General features: G+C 38.7%; 2 protein-coding genes across 7 annotated transcripts in view; both read left to right on the forward strand.

Annotated features, from left to right (window-relative positions):
- Positions 1 to 13,892, forward strand: part of USP10 (ubiquitin specific peptidase 10) — a 72,068-nt gene extending 58,176 nt beyond the window's left edge. For all 3 annotated transcript variants that reach the window (XM_005292292.5, XM_042852117.2, XM_005292293.5), the window contains 4 exons: positions 4,705 to 4,870; positions 8,058 to 8,202; positions 9,671 to 9,736; positions 12,832 to 13,892. In XM_005292292.5, the coding sequence (XP_005292349.1) occupies positions 4,705 to 4,870; positions 8,058 to 8,202; positions 9,671 to 9,736; positions 12,832 to 13,019 (565 nt within the window). In that variant the 3' untranslated portion in view covers positions 13,020 to 13,892. The remainder of the gene's footprint in view (positions 1 to 4,704; positions 4,871 to 8,057; positions 8,203 to 9,670; positions 9,737 to 12,831) is intronic.
- An 8,234-nt stretch (positions 13,893 to 22,126) lies between these two features.
- The window catches only part of CRISPLD2 (cysteine rich secretory protein LCCL domain containing 2), a 43,021-nt gene continuing 37,669 nt past the window's right edge, over positions 22,127 to 27,478 (forward strand). Inside the window, exons 1-3 of one of the 4 annotated variants that reach the window (XM_065567284.1) lie at positions 22,471 to 22,610; positions 22,972 to 23,228; positions 23,905 to 24,018. The gene's annotated coding sequence lies outside the window, so the exon portion shown is untranslated. Of the gene's footprint in view, positions 22,611 to 22,896; positions 23,229 to 23,904; positions 24,019 to 27,478 lie in introns of those variants that run through there. The other 3 variants (XM_005292290.5, XM_008168633.4, XM_024105532.3) reach the window with 3 other exon arrangements.

Raw genomic sequence — 27,478 nt, forward strand, 5'->3', positions numbered from 1 at the left:
TCTGTGCTACAGTTTGTCAGCATAACTTACGTTGCTCAGGGGTGTGAATAAACTACCATCCTGAGCGATGTAAATTACAACAACGTAAGCGCTGGTGTGCATACCGCTATGTCTGTGGGAGAGTTTCTCCTGCTGACATAGTTACTGCTGCTCATGTGGGCTGGAGTAACGAAGCCAATAGGAGAGCTTTCTCCCGTCGGCTAGGGTCTGCACCAGAAGTGCTACAGTGGCACAGCTGTAAGCTCTCTAACGTAGTCCTAACCTTATGCTATGCTTTTATTTAAAAAAAAAATTCACACCCAAAGAGATCCTTTTTTAATTCAATTATTAATTCTTGCAACAGCTTGCAGTGATCTGGAGTAGAGGCCCAGATAGGAGTACAGGAAGGCAAAAAAGGGGATATGAAAAAAATAATTTAAAAAGCATTATTTAAAAATAAATAGTTTAGACTATAAAGGCAGAGTAAATACTTAAAGGAAACATATTCCAAAACAACAAATGTTAGAGTATGAAGAATTATTTTTAAAATGGAGGGCAGACATTTAATTGCTAGTTTTGCACTCCTTCTGTTGCCAGGTATGCAGTCTAGAAGTATGAATAAAACTGGTTGGTTCCTTCCATATGCAAAACACTGAAATTATTCTTCAGCGATTTGAGTCAGACAGCTGGCAAATAAAAAGATGTTTTCCATAGAATTGGCAGACAGATGTCTGTACTTACTGGAAAATTTCCCTGTCGCCCTTATATATATATATATATATATTGGAAGTGTGTATTTGTCATGGCCAGGGCAGTTTAGATCTCGGTATGATTATTTCATAAATTAGTTAAAATGAAATTATGGATATTTGGGAGAACACTGTGTCCCCTGTTGAAATCCACAGACAATAAATTTGAGGGATTACTGAAAAAGAGGATAAATTTGCATCGAGCAGCAGAACCGCAAGGTCCATTTCCACATCTGTTGTATACTTTCAGCCCACCCATCTCATTCAGCCTACAAACTAGGTCACACAGTAGACTGCAGAAACAGTATCCTGTCTTGAGATGTTGGAAAGCTTCCTCTGCTAGTGCTGAGGGTAGAAATAGGGAGGATTTAAAGGCAAAATTGCTTGTAGTAGTTCACCAAATAAAAGCATCAGAAATAGAAAAATCAAATGGAAAAGAGAGCTAAGAAAACATGGTTGAATTGGCACCGTTTTGCTTAGAGAGATTTTAGCCTCTCGTCTACATTTGTTTAATTGATTTGTTGCATTCCTACTTAGGCAGCATTTCTGTAAATAATATTTTGTGAAGAAAAAAGTAGATGGTTATAAACACTTAAACATCAACCTGTAGGTCCACATTTTCATTGGGTTTCTGATTTTGTGCATTAACAGAGTGCTTTTACATTTGTAACTTGTTCAAACTTCAAATATTTGTCATTCAAATTTCAAATATTTTTCATGCAAATTTGGCATACATGTAAGTCAGAGACCTGGCAAAAATGTTGCTTGCAAGATGCACTGACTTTACTCTCAGATGCTCTGTGATGGAAAAAATCAGGTGTGTGCTTATGCATGGGAAGAACTTTGCTTTGAAGACATTTAAAAGCTGTTTTTATACACTAGCTGCACCCACTTAGTATCAATAAACGCTATTAGTGCTACTACACTAGCAAGGAAATTATGAACAACCCACATTTTCAAAAGAAATTTTTTGAAATATTTCTATATCATACTATTGTTCAAATCCTTCCAATAACTTGTGGTTGAAATAATCTTGTATTTTGTTTAAACTGCTGCATTTTTTCCCCTTGACTAACTTTTGCTGTAGTTTCTACAAAAGAAAATGCTTTGTACATTAAATATTATGCAAACCTAAAGTCCAGCAATATTGTTACTATCTAATGCAGTACTTTTATGCACTTTTGAAAAAAGTGCATAGTTTAGTTGTATTTCTAATTCTGTTTTAAAAAAAACATTTACCACTGGAAATTACATTTTGGAATATTATCTTTATAGATTAATCTCATCTTCTGTTTGTTGATTTTAACTGGTTGAAGTTTGTGTACTGTACTTCGTTTACTATATTTTGCAGTAGATTATTACATTAAATAATCAAGTTAGGGGGGAATGGGAAAGTGTCTGAAAAACAGCACAACTCTCAACAGTGGAGAATTTTTTTTTTTTTATAAAACATCAGGCTTCACATGAATTGAAGGTTTTGTCCTTAAATATAAGCCAAGAAGGCAATAGTAACCTGAAATAAAGATGCCAATGTCTATGGTAGAGTCCTTTCACTCTAAGGAAAATACATAGCCAATATAAAGATGGATTGGCCTTTTGTTGGTGCTTCAGGCCTGTGCCTGAATCAGAGGAGCTGTTTTTAATACAAGCTTGCAGTACAAATATTAAACTTCTATGTTAATATTTAACTGATAATTCTGAGAGTTCAACATAGTGACTTGAATTGTGGTTTATTTTAAGACTTGCTATTTCAGAGTTTTCTGAAGGACTGTAACATGTCAAACAATAACTTATTTAGCTGTAAAGACATTATTGGTTGTGCTTTTAAATACCATCTTCAAAAACAAAGCGTGATTAGATATATTTTTAACCAAGATTCAAGCAAGCTGAAAATCAATAAAAAAATCTCCTTTTGTTAGTGTCTTTGGCAAACAATTAAACTATCAAACCATATATTCAGTTTTCATATAAAAGCTGAAATTGATTTAAATTTCCAAATATAAATAGGAAGCTGGTTCTATTACTTTAACACACAAAGACTAAAAGACTCTAGTTTGTATTCAAGACAAACCAATAAGTGAACAAAACCTGGCTGCAAAATCTGACTTGGGGAAAAAACAAATTCTAAAGCAATTCTGGAATATATTGTTAGAAACCATGTAGAGATTTTAAATTTTAAAGTATTATGATTAGAGAACCTGAACTCAGTTAAAATTTTCACAGCAACATTACAAAATGACTAGATAACCATTAGTACTTGTCAGTTCTTAATATCTGTTCTAAAACATTTAATGTTTCAAAAATCCAGCATCATCATTGAGAAATTAAAATGTTAATTACATCATTTTCAGTTTCCGCATGAGCACCATATGCTTCTCTCCAGCAATAAGTCATTTCCGAACACCTTTCCCAGAACTGTCCATGTTCCACAGAAGTAAACAAAGCTGAGCTATCTTGGCTATTTTGTAGTTAGCAACATAGCGAAGATATGACATTTGCCAAGTGGAGAAGATAATGTAATTTTATTGTCAAGCTTCTATTAGACAGCTTGGGAAACAGTGTTGGAAAAACTTATATGACAGATCTGATTTTGTATTGTAGGTACCTGTATCTTCAGTGTAAATTTCACTTTCTGCATAACTGTTCCCCAATGTGTGAGGTTTTTGATAAATCAAGCTATTACTCTCTTATACTGTGGAGAGAAGTAGGTGAATATACTGCAAAACTTGTAAAGAAAAATGTGACTAATTATTTTGAAGACCCCAAACTAACAGATTAGTAGATTTAAACATAATTCACTGTAAAACACACTACTTCAAAATCAGTTTCTTTTTTGTTTAGTTGTCAAAGATTCCTCCCCCCTCCCCCTTTTCTCAATTGGATGATTCCACAGTCACCTTTAGGTGATTTTGATACCCCTGGCTTTTGTTGGCACCACAATAACCTCAACTGAAGTTCTTTAAAAGAAAAGTGAAAACAAACGGAGTGATCATATGCTCCTCCAAGTGTATGATGATATCTTGCCAAATAAGCTATGCATAAATACACTGATTTAAATATACTAACCAATTATACAGGTTAACCAATATTAAACAAAATCATTGTACTTGAAATTGCATTAAAGTGAAATCAGGTTGCTGAAATTGATGCTTAACCTTGATATTTGTGTTGATTTTGGTAGCCCAATGTGCCGCAAAGCACGGGATGGACTAAGGTATAAGGTAAAGAACATGTGGGTAGATTCATAGGTGCATTTCAGTGTCCTCTTTCTAGTAGCAGGTGGATTGATTTTAAAAAGAAACTTCATATGATTTAAATAACAAATTAAAAAAATCTTGATTTAAATTTAAAAAAATCATTTTTTTTATTTTCCCCCAAAAATCAATTTTTAGACACCCTGACTAGTAGCTTCTCCGCTGTTAAATTTTGAAGGATGACTATACAGTAGACTATGGACACCCCGGAAATGGAGGTTGTCCGTAACTCTGAACAAAGCACAGTTTAGACTCCAGACCTAGCACCTGACACTCCAAGCCAGGCTTCAACTGGAGCCGAGCGCCCTGCTCAGTGCTGGCATGAGTTTGCAGGCTTGTCCCACCCCCTGTGGGGGTGGGGGTGTAAACAGCACGTCCCCATCCCTGTGGAGGGGGGAGTCAAAGTGGCACAGACCCCAGCACTGCTTCTGCTGGCTCTGGCTACCTTGAGCTGGTAGCCCCCGCATCTTGCTGTAAGTGGCAGGTGGGGGTGGGGACAGGCAGCCCAGAGGTGCCTATCTTTAAGATGCAATATAGGTACTGTACAATATTTGCTTTTTTATTTTTATTTATTTATTTTCTTTTGGTCTCTGCTGCTGCCTGATTGGTTACTTCAGGTTTCACGTGGTGTCCGGTTGACCAGTTAGTACGTAACTCTGTTGTTCGTATCTTTGAGGTTCTATTGTAAATCTAATATGCAACATTGTTTCCTGTTTCTGTAGGTCTGTGGTTTACCAGCAGAGTTCTAAGGAGTCTGCCACTCTGCAGCCATTTTTCACTCTACAACTGGATATCCAGTCTGACAAGATACGCACAGTCCAGGATGCATTGGAAAGCTTGGTGGCAAGAGAGTCTGTCCAGGGTTACACCACAAAAACCAAACAGGAGGTGTGTTCTGGTCTTGTCTGCTGGACCTTTTTATAGTCAAACATTACATTTTAAGGGCTTTTCATATAGCTGTTGGTTTTTCACTAGTTGCTTGAACATTAATCCTCATGTTAAGAGGTACTAATCTTGCAAGGAATAGTACAAGTGTACTACATATTTAACACATACAGTCAAGGTCACTCAAACAAGAAGACACACTAACTCTGTTACACTGATTTACTGTCAATGATTTCATTTATTTGCAGAACTGGTGTAATAGTTGGTTTGGGATTTTGGGGGCGGGCCGGGAGAGGCATATACATTAAATTAACTCTGTTTGAGAAGTGGTAATATATACTGTCGTAAGGAAAACAAATTTTCACTAATTTTAAAGCACAGAAGCTCAGGTGACCTGGGTGTTGCCAGACACTTCTAGTAAGACAGACGTGCTTCAAAATGTTGCTTGGTTGAGAGTATTTCCTGGCTTTTGAAGTAGATATTTATAAGTCTCATGACTCAGAACGCTGACCTGTTGCTTTCTCTTCTTGGGTTAGAAGGAACAGCCTGGCGACCATCCATAAGAAAAGTTCCCAAACTTTTTTTTGTACTCTGAGCCTCATTTAACTACAATAGCATAATATCCATGTGAAAACTACAACAATTATTCTCATGCAAAAGCTATATTGGGAAAGCACTATGTGCTCTCTGTGCATTGCAGTTTGGCAATTTCTGCTCTTGAATGATGGGATATATTATATTTTGCTTTGAGTTTCCTCACACTATTCTCATCCTTTTCTCCAGCTGGCTGATCTTATGGTCTATTTACTGTGTGTGAGTAAAGAATTAGTATCTACATAGTCGCATCTGTGCATGGTCAACAGAAGGTTCTCAGATTAAAATATGTGCAGTGTGTTCCTAATTACCTTAAACAGACAAAGAAGCAAAGGGGGCCTTTGAACATAGGGTCATTCTTCACAGAAGGCATTGTTTCCATATATTTTACCTACCTCACAGTTTAGATAAACATTCAGAATATAATTGTGACTGGAGAATGAATGGAAAACTATTTTCCTTGAAAAGTTATAGGTAGACAGTCAGCTTTTGTCTGGATTATATATCCAGTCCTCTAGTAGGAGTAGAAGTGCAAAAATATTTTAGGGATTTCTTCTGATGTGGAAGGAACATTTGCAATGCAAGCTCATAATTTACCACAAGGATTTTGTTTTGCTAGTCACTTTTTGGTTTTTGTTGCAGATGGTTTTAACTTCTTTAGGGACAACCCACTGTTCTGTTATGGGTTTTGGAAGAAATGGGTGTTCAGTTTAGGTGCTAGTGATTTGGTCTGGTTTAGTGTCTGAGTGGAAATAAAAGCATCCAAAAATGCCTTTTAGATCTTTCTTTTTCAACAGATATTCAGGAAAAAATAGAAGATTTTAATTACATGTTGTTGTCAAAATATTGAACGTTAATAATTTTTAGTGCATACCTTGCAGTTTACAGATGTTAATTCTCAAAACATCATTGTGGGGAAGGCAGGTATTTCATCCAGACTTTCCAGATGGGGAAAAAAACGAGATGCTTAAATAACATCAGAAAGAGTGTCAATGTTAGGCTTAGCACTCAAGAGGTCTTGGATCCATGTCTTATATTTATAACTCCCCCTCCCCCCCCCCCCCCCATCTTAAAGTATTATTAGCTAAGCAAAGCCCAGAGCTCTTCAGCTGGAGATTTTCTATTGAAAATCCCCAGAAACCTGATGGTTTAGTCCTCATTCTGTAGCAGGCGGGAATGCTAATGTAATTGTCAGGTTGAAAGATGCTATGATGGTGTTACTGTCCTTTGTTATATTTAGTTTTAAATTTTTACGCAATATTATGTTAAAATATGATTGTTAATGTGAGAGCATCATTAACTGCCTCAGATTCTCAAGATTTTGAGCTACACTTTTTGTGGTTTCTCAGGTTTAGGAGGACAACCATGCACCGTAAATAGAGCTTGCCCTTCTGATTCCCTATTTTCACTCCCTCTTAAGAATCACCAGTTTTTTTTCCTTTTGAAGTTAAAATTTTGGTGTTTAATCTCAGCCTAAGGCTTAAAAAAAAAAAAGATGAAACCATTTTTGAGTTATGAGAAAGATGTGTCCATTAATAAAACTAAATTAAAGACAAAAAGTGAAGACAGAAATATTACTCTAAGCCCCTTGTGTTTAGGGCAGTGGTTCTCAACCCACAGCCCGCTTGCAGCCCAATCAGCACAGAGTTGCGGCCCATGTGACATCCTCAGGGCCATACAGGTAGTATTGAATGTGGCCCACATAACACATTGTGGGCCATATATGTGGCCCACAATGATAAATAGGTTGAGAACCACTGGTTTAGGATGTTGCAGAGCTTCCAAGTATTTACGTTGTCCTAATATAGTAATACTTAAACGTGTGTTCATGATGGAACTCAAAACCTGCCATCTGTAAATTCTGGCTGTTCATAACTTGTTGATCAGTGCTGTGTACTTTGCAGGTAAGAGTCTTGTAGCATAAAGGAGGCAACAGAAAAACCTTCAATGGCTTTTTTGTTCCTATTTTATGTTACCGTCATCAGTCCTGACCTCCTTTTAATAGTTCAGTGGCTCCGGTTTCATCCATCAGTTGTGATCCTTATGTGCTTATCTACATACAGTGCTATGACATAATATGCAACTGATCTGTGTGTGATGAGTACTTGCATTGGTACCAGTATTTCCACCACTTCACAGGGTGTTAAGTAATCCTGCAAAGTCAGGCAAATAGACTGCAAGAACAAAACTAATTCATGGAACAGTGTATTTCTAAATCTTAATGTTGAGCTCCATCATTTCCACCAGCTATTTTTTTCCTGTTTCATAAATATATAGTAAGTCCCTAGATTAAAGAACTCCCATGGAAAGAACCCCACAGGATATTATATTAAATTGTAATACTTTTTCCTTGAAGATAACACTTCAGTGGGAAAATCCAATGCGCTTTAGAGGCTTAAAGTGCACAAACAACAGGATATTTGTCATAAAACTAACACAATACAGACACTTTCAAGTGGCGTAATTTAGATAAAATTTTTGTTCTACACACTAATCATGTTCCCTTCCTTTTTGTTTTCAAAGGGGTTAACTTCAAGATATACTGATCCTAAAATTAAGATAAAATTTTAATGCATTTTTGTGTTCTCTGTATTAGGTGGAGATCAGTCGAAGGGTGACCCTAGAAGAGCTCCCTCCTGTTCTTGTGTTACACCTCAAAAGATTTGTATATGAGAAAACTGGTGGATGCCAGAAGCTTATCAAGAATATTGAGTATCCCGTTGACCTGGAAATTAGTAAAGGTGAAACTCTTAAATAAAACTTTTTGTTTTGAGGAAAAGAGAATTTTCTATGATTTCCAAAGGGTAATAGTGAATTTTTGCAAGCTCAGTATAGGAGAGACTTGATTTTTTTCTGTTGGGTTGTATACATGCGAAAACTCTAATAATCTAAATGAAATCTGTATTATCTTGTGTGCCTTATTTTGTGTCTGTCCTAGCTGTGAATTAGGAGAATACAGTCCAGTGATGCTTCGAGCTGATGTGCTCAGGTTTTTTAGGTTTTTTTTTTTTTTACAGCACTTGCTGCCTGCACTGTCTTAATTTAGACCCCAATCCTTCAAAGAACTCCATGTAGACAGACCCTGGAACATTTATCAGGCTCCATTGACTTCAGTGGGGGCTCATGCAGGTCCAGTGTCCAGCTGAGTGAAACTTGTAGAATTGGGGCTTGAGACTGAAAGCTCTTCAGGGCTGAGGGATGACTGTACCATGTGTTCGTACAGTGCCCTCCCTCAGCTGATTGGAGTACCCTGCACAAGGCTGCTGTTAATCAAATAATGAATAAAAATACTTCAGCTTGGAATCCATCCAAAGAGGTGGTAAAAGCACCATTATAAAAACCATTGATTGGGCTGGAGAGGAGAAATGAGAATTTTTTTTTAAGACCAAACTAAAATCAAACTAAAAACATCAAAGCAATCAAATAGGTAGGTCAGATTTCAAGTGTTAATGCATTATAAAGTTTCTTCAATTTTTAAATGTTAAGATCTATTCATTTTACAAAATGTGTTGTGTATATATAAACACCAGAATAATATATGTACCTTGCTGCATTGAAACTTTTTATTCTGACATTCGCTGTTCAGTCAACCAGTAGTTCAGATTGATCAATATTTTTTTGCTGTCTGCAATATGTTCCAAGCTACCTGGAAATTGCAAGGCTAATTATGTAGGGATACATTATAACATTATAAATGATGTATTTACTTTATCAGATAGTATGATTTGATCTTGGGGTTTTTGTTTTTAATACATACTCGGGTGTGTGGGGGGGGTTTGAAATCTGTAAAACGTGCGTTACAGGCTGCTTAGATCAACAAGACGGGCAACTGCTATATTCTTTACAGTCTCTGCAGTTTACAGGCTAGCCCTCTCATCCTCCAACAAGAGGCATGGCGGGGAGATAACTAGTGTCTTGGCCCTTTTCCCCCTCTCCTCTTTTTCCCTGGGGTAGCTTTGAATGGTACTCTTGCTTGAAACCCCATATGCAAAGGCCGGTGCTCTGGCAGTAAGAAACTAGTTTGTCTCCCACCACAGAAAAGACTCCAGCGTCTACAGTGTCAGCGTGCTGAGGTTTCAGCCATTTCTTTGATGTAGGAAGCTTTCGATGGAAAAATTATTTGATTCTTACTTGGAAATAAATGTTCACCTGACATCTGTTCACACACAAGTTTTTAGCTTGTTAAAAATATTGCTTTTGCTTTTTCAGAGTTACTATCTCCAGGTGTGAAAAGCAAGATTTTTAAAGGCCAAAGAACCTACCGGCTCTTTGCAGGTATTTAGCCATTTATGTCACTCTGTCCCAAAATATTGCATTACATATAGGAATTCTGGTTGTGGAAATGTTGTAGTTACTGCTGACGGATTATAAAATGTTTACTTTAAATTAAAGTGATGTAACTTGCAGGGTTAGTAAGTTCTAGTGTAAAGTGACAGATAAGTACTGAATATTCCTGTTATATGATTACTGTCACATTGTTTCAGCTTCTGCCTAAGTAACATAGGATCACAGTTCTGTACCAGATCCATCCTGCACAGGGTATACAGATACTTGCTTTTCAATGAAAGAATGCAGACTGCAAAGCTTCTATTAAGATGCATATAGGTCTGCTCTGTCTCAAGTGGTGTACATCAATATTCATTTTTTCTCAACGGGGTTAAATTTTAAATATCAACTCTTCCGTGAGTATTATTCATTTATGATGACGCTTAACACAAATTGTATAGCATAACTGTTATTGATGATGAATTGGTGTTGGTGACATGCAACTTGAATGGTAAATACATCTTGCATAGCCAGAAGAACATCTACAACTTTAATATAGCTATATTTGACACATACCACTGATTTGTAGGGTAACTTTTCAAATGTCTTTTAAAATTGCCACTTTGATGTTGGTTCATTGCATGATTCTAAACACTTTCAAGATGAGTATGTCTGACAATTTATGAATAGCATATTGTACGACTATAGAGGTCCCACTGAGTTGGCTGTTATTGAGTGACATTTTTATGGTCGGAATATATTGAAGTACCAGATGAAAGCCTGTTATTGGTATTAAAGACTGGAAACTGGTATAAATATTCAGAAGCATTTTATTAATAAACAAAACATTAATCTCTACAGTTTTTAAAAACTATACATAGATTAGTAAGATTTGCACCTGCTTATTTGTATTAGCATCAGAAGAAGAAGCTCAGGGGACTGGAGCTTTTCACTTCTAGGTTACCAGTTTAGTTTCAGCTCTGGTGCCTTGTGTGACGAGGTAGTTTGGATCCAGTTCTGTTTAGGTGGTATAACCAGGTTACAGAAGGTACCATCAAGACTGGAAATCTCAGCAGAGGGCAGTAGTTACTTTAGTGGAACAATTCTCACCTCTGGGGTGAGCTTTCCAAGACAGGGTTGGAGAGCCTGGATAAAAACAGTATGAGGAAATTTGCATTGCCACTGCCTCATCTTTTGTGCCTGTTCTGTAGACACACACCATTTTAGTCTCCAGTTCATTGTTGTTAGTCCAGAACTTCACACACACAGCATGCACTACTTATACAAAATTTTAATGATTAAAAAGAGGTTTTTTTAGAATTAAAGATATTTCTAATTAGAAATATAACAAGAGGTTTGCCTAAATATTCTTCTGCAGTAAGATAAAATACAAACTGCATCCTAGAAAATCTTATAGGGTAGTTTCTGTCTTAAAGAACTCTTGAAGTACACCAATAATTTAGAATGTATATACTGTATACCATAAATCATGCCTGTCTACTTTGCTTAACTTAAAGTACTTGTAATATGTATTTGTCTTCATAGAAGTATAAACAAAATCAGAGTAAGTTTAAAGTGTGGTTCAACTCTGAAAGACAGACTGTGAAAATGACACTTTTCTACCACTACTTGTTTTTACTGCTTTGTTTACTCCTCTTAGCATTGCAGAGACAAACATAGAATCATAGAATATCAGGGTTGGAAGGGACCTCAGGAGGTCATCTAGTCCAACCCCCTGCTCAAAGCAGGGCCAATCCTCAACTAAATCATCCCAGCCAGGGCTTTGTCAAGCCTGACCTTAAAAACCTCTAGGAAGGAGATTCCACCACCTCCCTAGGTAACCCATTCCAGTGCTTCACCACCCAGACATAGCTAATGGAATGAGCTAGATTCTGTTCCTCCTTGTGCATTATTACCAAAATTATATACCAATATAATTCCAAACAGTTACACCTGTGTAACCCCTGTGAAAGCAGTAAAAGTCCACAGATGTAGTTGATAGCCCAATTTGAAGATGAGGTGTAGTTAGCACAGGATCAAATGGACCTAATTTTGCTGCAGAACATATTACAGGTGGTGACATTCTCAAAATAAAAAAATCTAACTTGGTTCCATGTTGAGATTGCAGGATTGGCACTCACAAAACTAACTTGTAAACTAAGCACATTCAAGTGCTTAGTATACAATGATTCTTATGGAATTGGTTTTGTAGGGTGGAACCATACTTAAAGCAAAATTAAATGGGTTAGATGGGGAGTTTCTTATGTTTGTAATAGAGACTTTTGAACAGAGAGTTCTGATATTGTAAAGTTTCATAATGTCCTCTTGTATATGAAGACGAGGTTTTATGATTAGATATGAGCGAAGGTTGACTCAGAGGCTTCTGATTTAAGTCACAGAGATGTCAGATACTAAGTATTGTATAATACCTACTTTGATCTGTGAACAGTTAACTTAAGATCATTTTGACTTGAAAATACAAACAGCAACAAGCTGGAAGTGTAGGAGATTTCAAGCAGTTATGTTTGTTCTCAACTATTTACTGAGCTTGTCAGCACTAAATGAATTTTCTGAAGCTATGTTGAATTGTTGCAGGAAGATGGTCTATCAATCCCATTGGTCTTTTCCTGTGAAATAAATCCTTCCCTGAAAGCCATGTAGTAAATTAAAAATATCTGTCTAGACCTTTTGGGACACTTGATCTTAAGGATATTATTTTTCACTTCTTTAGAATCTTGAGTTTTTGTGCTGCCAGTGAAAAATCACTAGCATCATAATAGATTTTTTTTCCCTTTGTAAGTAGATACAATGATGACAGTATTTGCTATCATACATATAATGCTGGTATAACTTCAAGTATTTGCAAAGGCATTTCTAAAGGTTTTAGTGGTGACCACTGTATAAGCATAACTTCAGTACGGGATAGCATGTAAACATGCCACTCAACATGTAGTTAAACTCTTCAAAAAATATGTTGATCTCATGTGAGTTGGAAAGTTTGTTTAAATTATGAATTATTGTTTAAACAAAGGAACATGTTAGTAAATTTGTATTCCTGTTTTGTTTCCAGTGGAGGTATAAACATTAACTTCTCTCTTTTGTAGTTGTCTATCATCATGGAAACAGTGCAACTGGTGGCCATTACACTACAGACGTCTTCCAAATTGGTCTTAATGGCTGGTTACGCATTGATGACCAGGCAGTCAAGGTGATAAATCAGTACCAGGTGGTGAAGCCGTCTGCTGAACGCACAGCCTACCTCCTGTACTATCGCCGAGTTGACCTGCTGTGAAACTTCCCTCTTTATGCTGTGTGTGCAAGATACCTGCTTTGTAGAACGCCAACTATCACTAACTTTTTTCCTCCTTTAAATGCTCTTTTGAGTGAATCCTTTTTTCCCTTGCAACTATGGGCTAGAGTGAAAAAGGAAACTACCTTGGGGGTTGTGCACAACATAGTTTGTGTGTTGACTTTTGACTTTCCAGAATGAAGTCATTTGGTTGAAAGACTCAGTCTCACGAATCACAAAAAGATAAAATATTTCTGAGTTAATGCTGAATCCTAAGATGATAAAAGGGTTTGCATTTGATTCCCACTTTCGAATTGCATAGTAGAAGAAAACCCTGCACCAGCAACAAAACTTGTAGATTTCTGTGAAAATAAGTTTTATCTTTACTTAAATAAAAAAAATTAAAAAAAAAAAAAACTCTCTGCTCCCCCAGTAGTTTTTGATAAATGGTAAAACATGAGCCAGTGTGTATCAGGAGACAATGGTTCTATGTGCTTCAAAACAATGTACAAAAGTACAAAATGCAGAGTTGCTGGTTCCTAATAGGAAAAAAACCACATTTTAATAATTGTGCGATGAGAAACTGCTTAAGTACACATTGCAGATCAAATATTTGGAGTTAAAATGTTAGTCTATATAGATGGGTGATTGTAACTTTATTGCTATTAAGAGATTTCAAACTGCATTTATGCTTCTGTGTACACAAGATTTTAAAAAATGGGCAAAATAATGAAGATTGATATTTCTTTAAGTCTGCTTTGTTTAATTTTGCTGTCTGCTCTCCTATAATGTTGAGTTCTTAATTGTACACAGTTTAGTGATATCTAGGAGTATAAAGTTGTCGCCCATCAATAAAAGTCACAAAGTTGGTTTAAAGTTGTTGGTTGTGTTTCTTTGACTTTGAGTGTAAATTTCAGTTGTGGAAACTCTAGTCTAGAGTTACTATGCATTTTCTAATTTGAAATAATGCTATGATACTCATGAAAGCATAATCATTACATTATTTAAACAAACACATACCTACTAGGTCAAATGAGTTTTGCATTTAAAAAAAAAAAGCAAATTGCAGGAAAAAGTGTATTTTCTCCACTGTTTTCCCTTCATGTTTTTAAAATGAAGTAGCTGCTTTATTTTTTAAGGCTTTAGGTTCCATGAAATTTCTGTATCATTTTCTTAGGCTGCCTAGATTTCTCTTTTCACTTTTTCTCTTTGTCTGGTACAGGCAGGACAGTTGCTTTCCATATAACTTCTCTGTGATTGTGCTGCTTTTTACTTTTTGTTGAAATAACTGTACAATTTGCCTTTTTAGTAGCTCTAAGTTGTTCATAGCTCACCTATTAATATAGTATCTGGTCACTTTTTTGTGCTATCTGTTTGGCTTTTTCATTAAAAGGCAATTAACCATGTATTTGTACAGCGCCTAACGCAATGGGGTTCTTGTCCAGGGTTGGGCTCCTATTCACTACAATAATACAAGTTATTAATAATAAGAAGGGGCTTTGGTAACCACAGCCACAAAGGAGGAGTGGTGGGAAAGTGTTAATCACAGCTTCAGCTTTCAGAATCTCTTCATCCAGGGCTGATCTGAAGAGGTGCCCTTCAATTTTCATGGAAGTTGATCAGGCCCTTATGTCTACACAGTCATTCAGTGAGGAGCACTAAGACTTTACACTTTAGCTTTGAGAAAATATTGGGTGCCTCTCTCAGTAGAACTTCATTTAAGTCTCCCTGCTTCAGTTGGATTCTTCACTTTGTGTTGAATTGTTGGGAGGAATTGCTGTGCACTTTTTCAACTGCTGGTGTCTCCCATCCCAGAAGGGGGGGGGGGGAGGGGCGTTTTACAATCCCTCCATATAGTTTGTGTATTATACACTGAGAGTGTTTTGGATGTAAGTTGCTATACAGATGTTTGTTGGAGTTGGTTGGAAAAGTTCTAATGAAACTTTTTTCCTTTGGAATTTGCTGAATTGAAACCTAAGCGCTTTGTGAAGACGTTGATTTTGATGAAATTCCACCAGAAACCAAGCAGGGTTCCTGTGGAACATGACCTGCCAGGTAGGTTTCCTGCCAGTTCATGTACCTGGCCGACTGCCCCAGAGCCAGGGCTCCTAGAGATGGGCAGAGAACATTTTTATGTGATGGAGAAATTTACAAATTTTGAACAAAAATCACTTGTAAAGTTGTTGAACCATGGTCACTAGCAAATGTAAGTCAGGCTGAACCATTAATTCTGCAGTTAGAAAATTTCCTATGCAGATACTAGCCATCCTAATATGGAGCTATTAGAACTGGACACACAGTGAGAAAATAATCTTATTATTTCACTTAAAACCTGATCCAGCAAAGCAATGAGACTATTCACAGGCTTAAAGACAAGAGCATACCACGATCACATTAATCCACCCGTTATTATAATAAATATATAACGTTTCACATTATGTTCCTGCCCATCCTCACTTTGAAGTTGGTTATAATTCCCATGGATGTCAATGGTGCACAATCAGACCATTTTACCAGCACTAAAAATATTTTATAGATCCCACTTGTAATTAACATACACTTTAATCCCACAAACCTGCACTGAGCTTTTCCTATGTCAAATAAATCTGAAACGAACCTGGAAGTTGAAACGTGAAACAGACATGTAAGTTTACATTCCTTTTTTCTGATGATAGTGGTGATTCTTATTACTTTAAATATCTAGCTCATGACACTTTTTTTATGTATATATAGTCTGTCTCTAGTAAATGTAGGTTATTACATAAAACCAAGGCTATGGCTACTCAGAAGAGACTTGCCCATAAGAGACTTTTCACAAAAACGACACTATAAATCAGTCTTGCAAAAGAATCTGGAGCTCCTTTAGCTGAGGTTACTTGGGGCCACGTCAAGTGATGATGTTTTTGAAAATATTGTGATAAAATTATGAAAGAGGAAATTATATTACAAACACAATGGAAAAGTGAAGTACAGTAGTCACTATGATTCTGCATATTCATGCCCTCTTTTTAATTTTCTTGCTAAACTGAAATGAGAGATGCAGTAGAAGTGGGGGAGGAGGGGTGTTTCTTTTTGTTTTAAGAACTGTTTTAATTTCAGGTGTTAAAAACAAGTATTGCAATGTCTGTTGGTATGAAATAAACTGTTCCTTAGGTATTTTTTAAATTTAATTTGCCCTAAGGATGTTGCACATACAATTGTTGATGAAACCTGTGCAATGAGTTACTCAAAGAAGTCAGTGAAAAGCATGTAGCAACATCTGACATTACACAAACACAATTTTTATTTTCTGTTAACCTACTCTCCTTGTTTTTGAACAAAGTGTGTATGTCCTTGATTTCTATCTGTAACTGATAATGTCAAATGCATCAGAGCTAATGTTATAATTATTTAGTGATGTTCTTAAAGCAGATTTTAACCTTAGAAAAAAACTGGCTTCAGTGCAAAAAAAAGGCCAAGATTTTCAAAAACAGAAGCCTGAAAATAGGGCTCCCGAATCCTATATTTGAAAAATCTTGGTCTAAGTATAAGCAATCAGAGCATGCCAGAAGTTCATACCGAACCAGGCTGTTTAGGGGGTGATTTTTCAGAAGAGCCATAGTGACCTACAAACAAAAGGTGGGATTTTTCAGGAGACTGTCACATTTGGAAAATTCCACCCCTAGTGAATTAGTCAAAAAGTCCAGCATATCAGAATATTGATTAAAGAAAATAAAGAACAGTTCAGATAAGTGCTATGCGGTAAGTATGTGTTTTAATAACAGTTGAAATAGCTGTATCATTGTATCATTGCTTTGTGAAATACTTAACCACCTCCATAGGCTGGCTACCTATATATCATTATGCCTCAGCCCAGGATTTTTAAGGTACTGGAGGAGCACCATGGAAAGCCAAAGAATTAGTCCTTTTATGAAGTATGTTTGAAAGTCTTTTATTTCAGACAGTCTTTGGGAAGCATCTTGGTTATGTGTTTTAATTACAATATTTCACTCTCCTATAGAGCCATCCATCCAAGGCTAATCTTTCATGAATTTAGTTCCAGACTGGTCCTTTGCTATCTGTCAGATGTAAACCACCATAATCTCTCCCAATTTGCAGATAGAGGAGCAGAGGTTAAGTGACTTGCTTTATAATCCATACAACTAATACCAAGAGTGAATATTTTATGTTTTTATTTTTGGAAGGGATTTGTACCATGGAAACGGCAGAAAGTCAGCGAGTAGTGTATTGCTTTGGGAACACAGGTATTAGCCTGTAGTGCGAAAACCAGAAACAAATAGAAACACTTTCCCCTCCATCTCAGTTAATTCTTGAATTTCTAAGTTGTCACTTGTAAATCCATTCGTGCAAAACCTTTTAAATCACTGATGGAAAATGGTGTTAAAGAGTTTTGGTAATGATTTTTATTGACCTAAGAGAAATACTCATATAGAGCAATTTTGAATGGATTCTGCCATACCGGATAGCTCACGCTCTTCAGTCTCACGCTAAGCATGGTTTGGGCCTTTTCATTTCTCTAATGGGAGGCTGCCATGGGAAATCCAGGATGCTGAAGTAGTTTTGATGAGTCGGCCATGTGAGTCAGTCCTGACCATTGCCTCAGCATGATAATAAGGACATTGTGTTGCTGGAGCTGTGATCATTCCTTTAAAAAAAAAAAACACAACACGCCTGGCCATTAAAATCCCCTGACACCCTTCTCAAGAGCAGGGGCGCTAGCTCTGAAGTTGTAGCCAAGTTGGCTAATCCTATTCCAGTTGCCAAACATCTGCAGTTTTAAATGGATTTGGGTTGTGTTCATTTCATTGTGTCATTCATTAAACTGTTGCAACCTAGGACTTTACACACCATGGCCATTTGGAATGTCATGGTGGCTATTGGAACAGAACATCCTGCTCCAAAAATGCAGGCCATACCACTGGAGAAGATGGAGCATCTGCGCTTTTAGCTGTTAGCTGTATACTGCCCATGGTTTACAGAGGTGTAGGTCTGAGTCTCTCCAGTAGAGTGCAGTGGTGTCACACACACTGAACGGTTTATTATAAAGTTCTAAACTACTGCAGAAAATTTTGAATCCACTTAACTGTTGGAAAAGAATAGCTGGTCACACAATGTTCTTGCCGTAAGAAATCTTAAGCAGTCATTTTGAATAGAAATTCACTTTTTAAAAGTTATTTGCACTGTATGTTGCAGAGAGATCTATGGGTAATTGTGCATTTTATTTTGTTACCTTTATGATATTGGTGACAGCAGGAGGAGATTATGGTGGTTTACATCTGAGCAAATTTATAATTACACTCTTTTTCCTTCTTGGGCAAAATCTCTGAAGGTGGGAGTGTCGGGGAAGCATCTCCCAACTTCTTGCATCTGCAAACTTGCAATGGAAATTCACAAAAATAGGCTTTCTTGCAGGTTAGTCCAGAGGAGATTACGCTGATTTAGGAGCATCCCCCATGCTGTTTCTGCTCATGATCACTGTCTTCCAAACTGATCAGAAGGAGGAGAGTATTTTGGGGCCTCTATTTATGTTTGATAATGGTTAATACGTATATTGAGTGTGCTCTGGCCCAGAAATTATAAGATCGATGAGGAAGGAATTCTTTGTTACTTGTTTGTACAGTGCTTAGCACAAAGGGGTCTTGATTTTCTGATTGGGGTCCCTAGGCACACACTATTTCTGTTATGACAGACTTGAATCAATAACCCATGTTGGTACACTAATGTGCCTCCTATGTGAGCATACATTTGAATTAGAAATGGAGTGTAATTCTGTTTGAGCCTAAAATCAAGACATGGTATCTGCATGTTAAACAGAGTAAAATAACTGAAATCTGTCTTTGTTTCTATTTGTTGGCTGTTGCATAAAAAGGTTTTTCTTATATATTCAGTCCCATTGTGTGGCTTTCCCGCATATGAACCAGAGAAGTTATAATCAAGACCATAATAACTATGAAGTATGGGTAAAAATAACTTCTGATTTGTTTTGGCATTGGCTGAATGTAGGACTTGAAACAGCTGAATGAAGGCAAAATGAAAATTTTAACGTAATATGTGAAGTGTCAGTTTTGTCTAAAACGTGTAGCTTCCAACTCCTCCCATGGCCACAACAATCACCTCTTAATCTGAAGTGAATCAATTTAGCAGCAGCATATGTGACCAAGAAATCAAGGTTTCATTTGCACCAGATAGGAAGAGTCTTGTTTCTGGCACGTTTGTTTTCGGAATCAGTTATATTTGGATATCTGTCCACATTATGGAAATCCAGCCTATTTTAGTCATTTAACAGTAGTCACGAAAGAGACTTGAATATCTTGGACTCCTGGGAAAATACTTGCAGAACATGATGCAATCTAGACAACTGTCTTCTCTCTTTGATCCTTCACAATAAACGTGCCTTTTTATCATCATGTCGTTCAAATTCCATGGAAACACAAAGTGGACCAAATTCATGTATTTAAGTCCATCGACTTCAGTGAGCTTACATCAGGGACAAATTTCATCCACTGAATTTGTATAGCTCAAAAATATCCAACAGAATCCCAGTGGAGATAAGTAGTAGAAGTATGTAGACAATATAATGTTCCACCTCTTCATACTTCAACTGAAATGGGCCTTAGGTCACAAGTGATGAGAAGTTTAGTGGACTCATCCTAGTCTATAGTACCACTGGATACAGTGTCTGGACTTGGGTGATGGAGCTAATTGTACATATCAAAGGAATACATGCCTTAAAGCAGGGGTTCTCAAATGGGGTCAGGACCCCTCAGGGAGTTGTGAGGTTATGTGGAGGTCGAGAGCTGTCAGCCTCCACCCCAAACCCCTCTTTGCCTTCAGCATTTAGAACGGTGTTAAACATATTAAAAAAAATTTAATTTATAAGGGGGGTTGCACTCAGAGGCTTGCTATGTGAAAGGGGTCACCAGTACACAAGTTTGAGAATCGCTGCCTTAAAGCATCAAGAATAGGGAGATGGGTAATTCTGTTCAGACTGAATCACTGGAAAGGGTTAATTCGCAGCAGGGATGTGTGGGAATGACAAAATCACAAATTCCCCCTGGATCTGGAAATTATTTGAAAATTGTATGTGGTGTTTAAATGAATTAATCAACTTTCTGGTAATATTAATGCAGCATCCTTAAGAGTCAGATGACTCACTGCCTCAGAGCGGTGTGTGGTTTGTACCACTTCTGAGACTAGTGCTCAGACTGTCTTGGGAATTGGAGCCTTGTCACATCTCTGGAGTTGGATGATTCTGAGTTGTTGCCATTGTAGGGGAGAACTAAAAAGAGGCCAATGGACCTAATGCTGTTGAGTTGCTAGAAAAGGGTTATTCTGTGAACTTAGCAAAACCATCAGTCCTGGAAGAAGCTGAGCAAGAAAATTAATTCAAGAAAAATACAGTGCTATCTAGGACTTCAAAGTAACTATGGTTAACTGTCTTCCACTCTAGTCTGTCCAGTGTCCTGTTCATCAGAGCATCCGAGTATCAACACATTTTGGGTTAAGGCTGAGATTTTCAAAGATCTCCAAATTCCACTATCAGAGGGGTAGCCGTGTTAGTCTGAATCTGTAAAAAGCAACAGAGGGTCCTGTGGCACCTTTGAGACTAACAGAAGTATTGGGAGCATAAGCTTTCGTGGGTAAGAACCTCACTTCTTGCATCTGAAGAAGTGAGGTTCTTACCTACGAAAGCTTATGCTCCCAATACTTCTGTTAGTCTCAAAGGTGCCACAGGACCCTCTGTTCCAAATTCCACTGAATTTCTATAAGCAAGATAGAGCTGTGGGCTACAGATAAGGGGCCATACGCCATTGTTTCACATCTGGAACTCCTTTAAAATAAATCAAAATGTCATCCAAATACAAATAGAAAAGGATTGACCTGACAGAGTGGATAATATTGTGACCATCTTAGATTTTTCTTAAGACGACTAGGTGCTTTGCACCCATGTTGTTCTAAAGAAAGATATTGATAATGCTTGCCAGTGGATCTAATTATTTAAAAAGCCATGCAAACTGGACACCATGCTTTGGGATTTCTGTAATGCAGACAGATATCCAGACAGATTGGATTATGAAAACAAGATATCCCTTCTCCCGCTCCCCCCAAAAGCTTAGTTCTGAAAAATGGCAAAAAGCCAAGAGTGACTAAGCAAAGACGTCTATAGGAGTCAACATTTTAAGAGAGTGGGTTCCCCCCCCCCATGTAAATTTCCCACTAGACTGGATGGAGTGGCCTTGTTTGTTTTTTAATGAAGATGGTATTTCTAATAATCCATATATCAAGTATGATCAATCTATTTTTGATCTGTGCAAGCTTTGCTGTGTTTTAAATGTATAATTCTTTGGAGAATATCCTGAGAGTTGCAGTCTTCAAACCAGTATTGACTGGATATACTATCAACTGTTGAAAAGCATAAAACTCTCAGGATATTGGTCAGCAGTTTTAAACAGAAAATGATTCAGACTGTTTTAAAGAGACCTTGGTTGTTTCTGGTGTGTGTGTATTTGTGTGGGTTGTATTTGTGTGTACACATCCCAACATTTTTTGCCTCCATCCTTCTGTATTTGAATGCCCCTGGACAGAGTAACTAAGGGGACTCTCATTCAACTAATGGATTGACATTACTGGTTTATTTCCCCTGCCCTTTCAAATTCTCTTCTGCCCAAACCATTCCCTTTGACAGCCACCAAACCCCTGTTTGGAACAATGCATTGCTCTAAAATCTACAGGGTGGCTTCTTGGCCATCAATCACACTTATTTTGTTAAGTATCAGAGGGGTAGCCATGTTAGTCTGAATCTGTAAAAAGCAACAGAGGGTCCTGTGGCACCTTTAAGACTAACAGAAGTATTGGAGCATAAGCTTTCGTGGATGAAGTGGGCATTCACCCACGAAAGCTTATGCTCCAATACTTCTGTTAGTCTTAAAGGTGCCACAGGACCCTCAGTTATTTTGTTGTTTCTTCTTTTTTTAATGAAAGGGAACCTGGACTGGCAGCGCCTCTCTGCGGAGCTAAGTACACAGGCGCTTTGGAAACATCCCTGTGACAGTCTGCAAGGGCAGCCCAGCTCTGCACTCGCCTAACCTGAACGCTGACCTGCACCACCCACCAGTAGTCAGTTTCAGGCTTGCAATGACTTCTCAGTAACTGCGGAGGAGCGCCCCCTGGCGTCTCTCCTAGGGCGCAGACTAGTGGGACGGCGAGGAGAGAGAAGAAAGCTTTGCAAAGCAATGGGAGATGAACTGATACTTGCAACCATTTAATTGCGATTTTCCTTCTTGCAGTGATTCCCCACCTCTCCTCTCTCCTCCACCCAAGCACACTCGCAGGTCTCTCGTTTGGCTTCATTTATAAGGCAGTTTGGTTGCAGGGCTTTACGCTGCACCCCCCTCTTTCCTCCCTCCCTTTGAATCTAAATTGGTTTGTTTTGCAGTTAAAGCCTTTCCTTTGATTTCTCTCCCCCCACTCCCTTTCTGCTGCGGGCAGGAGGCTCTTGCTTAGCTGGGGATCGCATTTCCTATCTCTCCTTCGCAGCCAGAAACTTCGGAGCAGGAGGAGCCGCAGCTTCGACTGATCCCTGGAAAATTACGAGTTAGTGGTTTGGGTTTTTGTTTTGGGGCTGTTTTTTTAACTTCAAGGGCTGCAGCTAAGTGATCTCCTTGGATTTCACTGTTGAATTCCATCTGAGTCCAGAACCTTGGCTCTCTGGCCCCATCCTTGTAGCTGGTTTCCTGGAAAACTTGTAAATTATCATTTGGTTTTAATTATTGGTCCCTCCCCCCCCAGTCTCTGTCTCCTCCTCCGCCGACCCCCCTTTTCTGTGTGTGTGTGTGTGTGTTATATTACTCCATTTGGTAGGGCGATTCTCAGTTTTCTTGGGCTCCATGGTATCTCCCTGCTGCCCTGAGAGATTTGATGACACTGACACCCCTCTATTTTTTCCTTTTCTCAGAAAATAAAGAGCAGTTGCCAAGATCATAGAGGGCCAAGAAATGATCATAACCCCGGAGAGTATAAATATCGCTGGCGAAGTTGTATGAGAACAGCATTCATCGCTACCAGCTGTGCTGAGACCTTAGCATTCATTGCACCCAGTGATAGTTGTCATTTCCCTCCCTACCTGTTGTCATATTTAAAATATATAATTTATTTTCCACAAGGAGGTTTTGGAGGAGTTTTAGCTTCTGGTGGACTTGCAGATTTTGAGAGGTAAGTGTTAAGTTTCAGCACTGGATTTTTGACTGTTTTAAACCTTTTCTGTGTAACGAAAATCTCTGTGTTAGGGATGTATATGTTTAATAACGTCTCCAAAAGATTGTGTGTGATACAAAATTGCTCTTTACTATTAAAGTTCATTTATAAATAGTTCACAATAGGTTAATAAAGTAATAGATGTTACATAAATCGTATTACTAGTGTTATAGACAGTTATAGTACTTATAAGTACATAGGTGGAAGGTGTCATTGATAATTATAATCAGACCTTTTGAATGCTATAACCTCTAATAGTCTGACCATTTATTAAAACATCTACTGATTTTTTTCTTAAACTTTTATAAACTATTTATTTTTATTTTATATATATAAAATTTTTATATATATAAAAGCTATTTATAAATCTAAACTGGGTCTGTAACTAAACCTTCAAATACTAGTAGAACCAGGTAACTTCTGTTAACAGTTTAAAAAACAACTTTTACTATGGCTTTAGGTAGAAACTCACCCTCTTGTATTACACTAGAGTGGATGATGGTAGATCCAGACGTTTTATCTCTGACCTTGAAAACACAGATTTTACAGTTTTATGCGGTAGAGAGGACAACGTGTTCTAAGTTACAGAATTTGTAATTTCACTCTGACTATTCTGCTGGTATTATGTTTGCAGGGAAATACCCGACAACATTGTAAAGCCTCAAATATGTGCATCGTGGCTAAAAAGACAAGGCTGCATACACAAAATATACAGTGGGCATAGTGCTTGAATCCTGAGTTTATCTACGTGAGTGAAAATCTGAACCACTCCTGGTTCTGCTTTGCTCGTATTGAGTTGTTGCTGGCATCCTGTGTTAACTCTTGCATCTGCCGGTTTCCTCTGCCTTCTCTATGTATAGTATCCCATGGCACTGCAAATATTTGCAGCAATAGCATGTATAACCAGGGGGATAATCCAACCACTTTAATATTTAACTAGGGGACATATTAGAGATCACTAACAACAAAGCATTAAGGTCTGGTGAGGACACCACACTGAGGCTGACTTTATCTGTTTGCCTGTGGGTTGAGGAGGGAGTTTTGCATGGCAAATTCTAGAGCTTACCCATGCTTCTACCCTCTGAGATCAGAAGCTTTCCATTAGTCTAGGAAGTAACTTTTTGTGAACAATCTTTTCACAGCCCATTTAAATATGACCTCCTCAGATCTCAGAAAATACTTCTTCCTTTGTCCCCAGTTGTAATACAGTAACTCCTCACTTAACGTTGTAGTTATGTTCCTGAAAAATGCGACTTTATGCAAAATGATGTTAAGCGAATCCAATTTCCCCATAAGAATTAATGTAAATGGGGGGGTTAGGTTCCAGGGAAATTTTTTTTTGCCAGACAAAAGAAATTATATACATTTACAGTGTAAGTTTTAAACAATTTTTAACCGTTTAATATTGTACACAGCAATGAAAGATTGTGAAGCTTGGTTGAGTTGCAGAGTAAGAGGGTGGGATATTTCCCACGGAATGCCTTGCTGCTAAATGATGAACTAGCACTCGGCTGAGCCGTCACGGGTTAATATGCTGTTGTTAATGTAGCCTCACACTCCACAAGGCAGCATGGACTGAGGCAGGAGGGAGGAAACACAATAGATGCAGGGCAGTAGCTGCAAACACTTCCCTGCAAAAACTGAACATGATGAGCCCACGCTCTCCAGCTGGAGCGCACCACTCCCTCCTCCTGACAGCACATGGATGGCTGCACAGGTGCTGACTTTCCAAAGTGCTGGGGGTGCGTGCATGAGTGAGAGAGAGAGACGTGCATTGCCTCTTTAAGTACAATGACACCACTTCAAGTACGTTGCCCTTTTAAGCAGATCAGCCGGTTCAGATAGGAAGCAAGAGCTTCCAGCAAGCTCCCTCCTTTCTGTCCCTGAGCCCTGTCCCCCTCCTCCGCTTTGTGGAGAGGGGGTACGGAGCGGGGGGGGGGGAAGGAGCAGGGGGACATCCTGATATCAGCACCCCTCCCCCAGCAAGCAGGAAGCTCCGGGGAGCAGCTCCAAGGCAGAGGGCAGGGCAGGAGCAGCACAGCAGTGTGGGGAGGGCCACCTGAACTGCTTCTGAGCAGCTGCCGAGACACACACCTTATAGGGAATTTAGGGGAGCTGATGGGGATGGGGGGCTGCTGCCCCCCCCCCCCCGTTTCCAATCCCCACAAGGAGGGGCTGCTCTTCCAGAGAATCCTGCAACAGTGAACAGAGCAGGCAGCTGCCAAAGGCCGTTATAAGGGAGCATTGCGCAACTTTAAACGAGCTTGTTCCTGGATAGATCAGCAAGGTAACGACGGAACAGCCTTAACCGGGACAACGTTAAATGAGTAGTTACTGTATATTTTGCCTGTGAGATGCCTTCACGTCTGGACATTCAGGAGGCAGTTTCTGTCGATTCACTGGTTTCTGATCAGTCCCAGATGTTAACATGGCATCGATACCATGAGCCCGATGCGTTTGAAAAGAGGTCATAGAAATGCTTCCTCCCCTCCCTTGAATAAAGCAAAGTTTACTCAGCTGGGACAGTGGTTGAAGTAGCTGTCAAACTTCCAACTCGCACACAATGTGCGTCCAAAGCTTATAAGAGTTTCCACAGCTGGGATGCCAGTGATCCGTGCCGCCTGGAGACACAAAGCTGAATATCTGGAGCCGTGATTCAGCAAAGCTCTCTTAACTGTGTTGCTGAATTGGGGGCTGGGTTTTTTAAGAAGAGCTTGAACACCACTTTGGGGCAAATGGATCCCAGGGGAGGGCTTGCTCTTGTATTCTTTGCCCACCCAAATTCCCATGGGCATCCACTATACAAAGGAGTGTTGTATTTGCCTGCGTAATAGAACCATGTCTTTGCCATTGTCCCCTGTTTAATTTAAATATTTCTGAGGCATCTTGTCCTGGCCACTCTCAGTGACAGGCTACTGGGCTGTCTTATAAATAGGGTAACTACCTACTATGCTGGCATGTTTATATCCCCCTACTGGCACTCCCTCCGTTTCACCCATCATTCCATACCCTCGTTGGTATGCCAGAGAGTTGTTTGTTCAGGGAATTCCCTTCACCTGGGAAACTGGGTGCAACTGAATGTCTTTGGGCCAAGTTCCAGCCCCATTTAAATTAATGTCAAATCTCACCTTGATTTTTAATTGAAATCAGTGATCCTATCGATGCACATTCACAGAGGCTGCAGTGGGTGATTTGTCTGGTCTAAAAGGACAGAGTGCTGGAAATGATACTTTCCCCCCTACCTGAAAGTCAAGTACTTGAAGCAGGGACTGAATACTTAATCCATCAACCTGAAAACTAGGTTTCAAGGCAGCCCAGTTGGGGAAAGGGGATAATGCTGTTAATTCACAAGCAGAGGAAAGGACTCGGAGATTAAAGCACCATCTGTTACACAGTGTTGACTAGCTGCTGAAAGGGCTTGAGCAAAGTAGCCAAGGGTCTGTTGAGGACTTGACATGTTGACTTCATCGCATAGTAACAGGTTTGGTATGTCTCTGGGCTGTCAGAGGGTTCCGCTGATTCGCAAGTTGCAATTTCTGTACCTTCATTTTGTGATGGACGGGGCCCCTGGTTAGAAAAGGGAGTAAATCCAGGTCGGTAGGTACAACTGCAGCAGCCTAGGCCAGCTGTCTGCTGCTGTCCACCGTAGCTAAGAAGCAGGCTGCATTTAAAATGGCTGATAATAAATAGCCACATTGTACATCGCCGTGGCAGATCATCTATATTTCAAACCTCTTAGGGAAGTGTCTGAAAGTAGGAATTGTTCCCTCAATTGAGCCAGATAGTCTACAAAAGTAATAGCTCATTCCCCCCCCCCCCCCCCCCCCCTTAGCCAGTTAGGCTTCATCTATGGAGGGGTTTGTGCCAGCAAACAAAGCTGAGAAGAGAACGAGGTTAAAACAATATTTATCTTTAAAAAAACTGGAAGTTGTATGCCTTTAAGGGTCGTACTGGCCTAATTCAACCTCTATTTAACCAGTGAAACACTGAATGGGGATGATGCTTGCATGTTACACTTCCTCTCTAAAGCAAGGAGGTATTCTAGTGAAGAAATTAAGACATTTTCTTTGCATGACATTATCGTGATCTCCAGGCTTTAGCAAAGCCCAGCTCAACTGCTTAACACTTTGCTTAGGAAAAATTATTAGTGGTTGGTTGGTTATTTGTGTCACAGTCACAAGGCTCAGTCAGGGATTTGGGCTACATTG

The sequence above is a fragment of the Chrysemys picta genome, chromosome 14 (assembly GCF_011386835.1).
Source record: "Chrysemys picta bellii isolate R12L10 chromosome 14, ASM1138683v2, whole genome shotgun sequence".
Lineage (NCBI taxonomy): Eukaryota > Metazoa > Chordata > Testudines > Emydidae > Chrysemys > Chrysemys picta.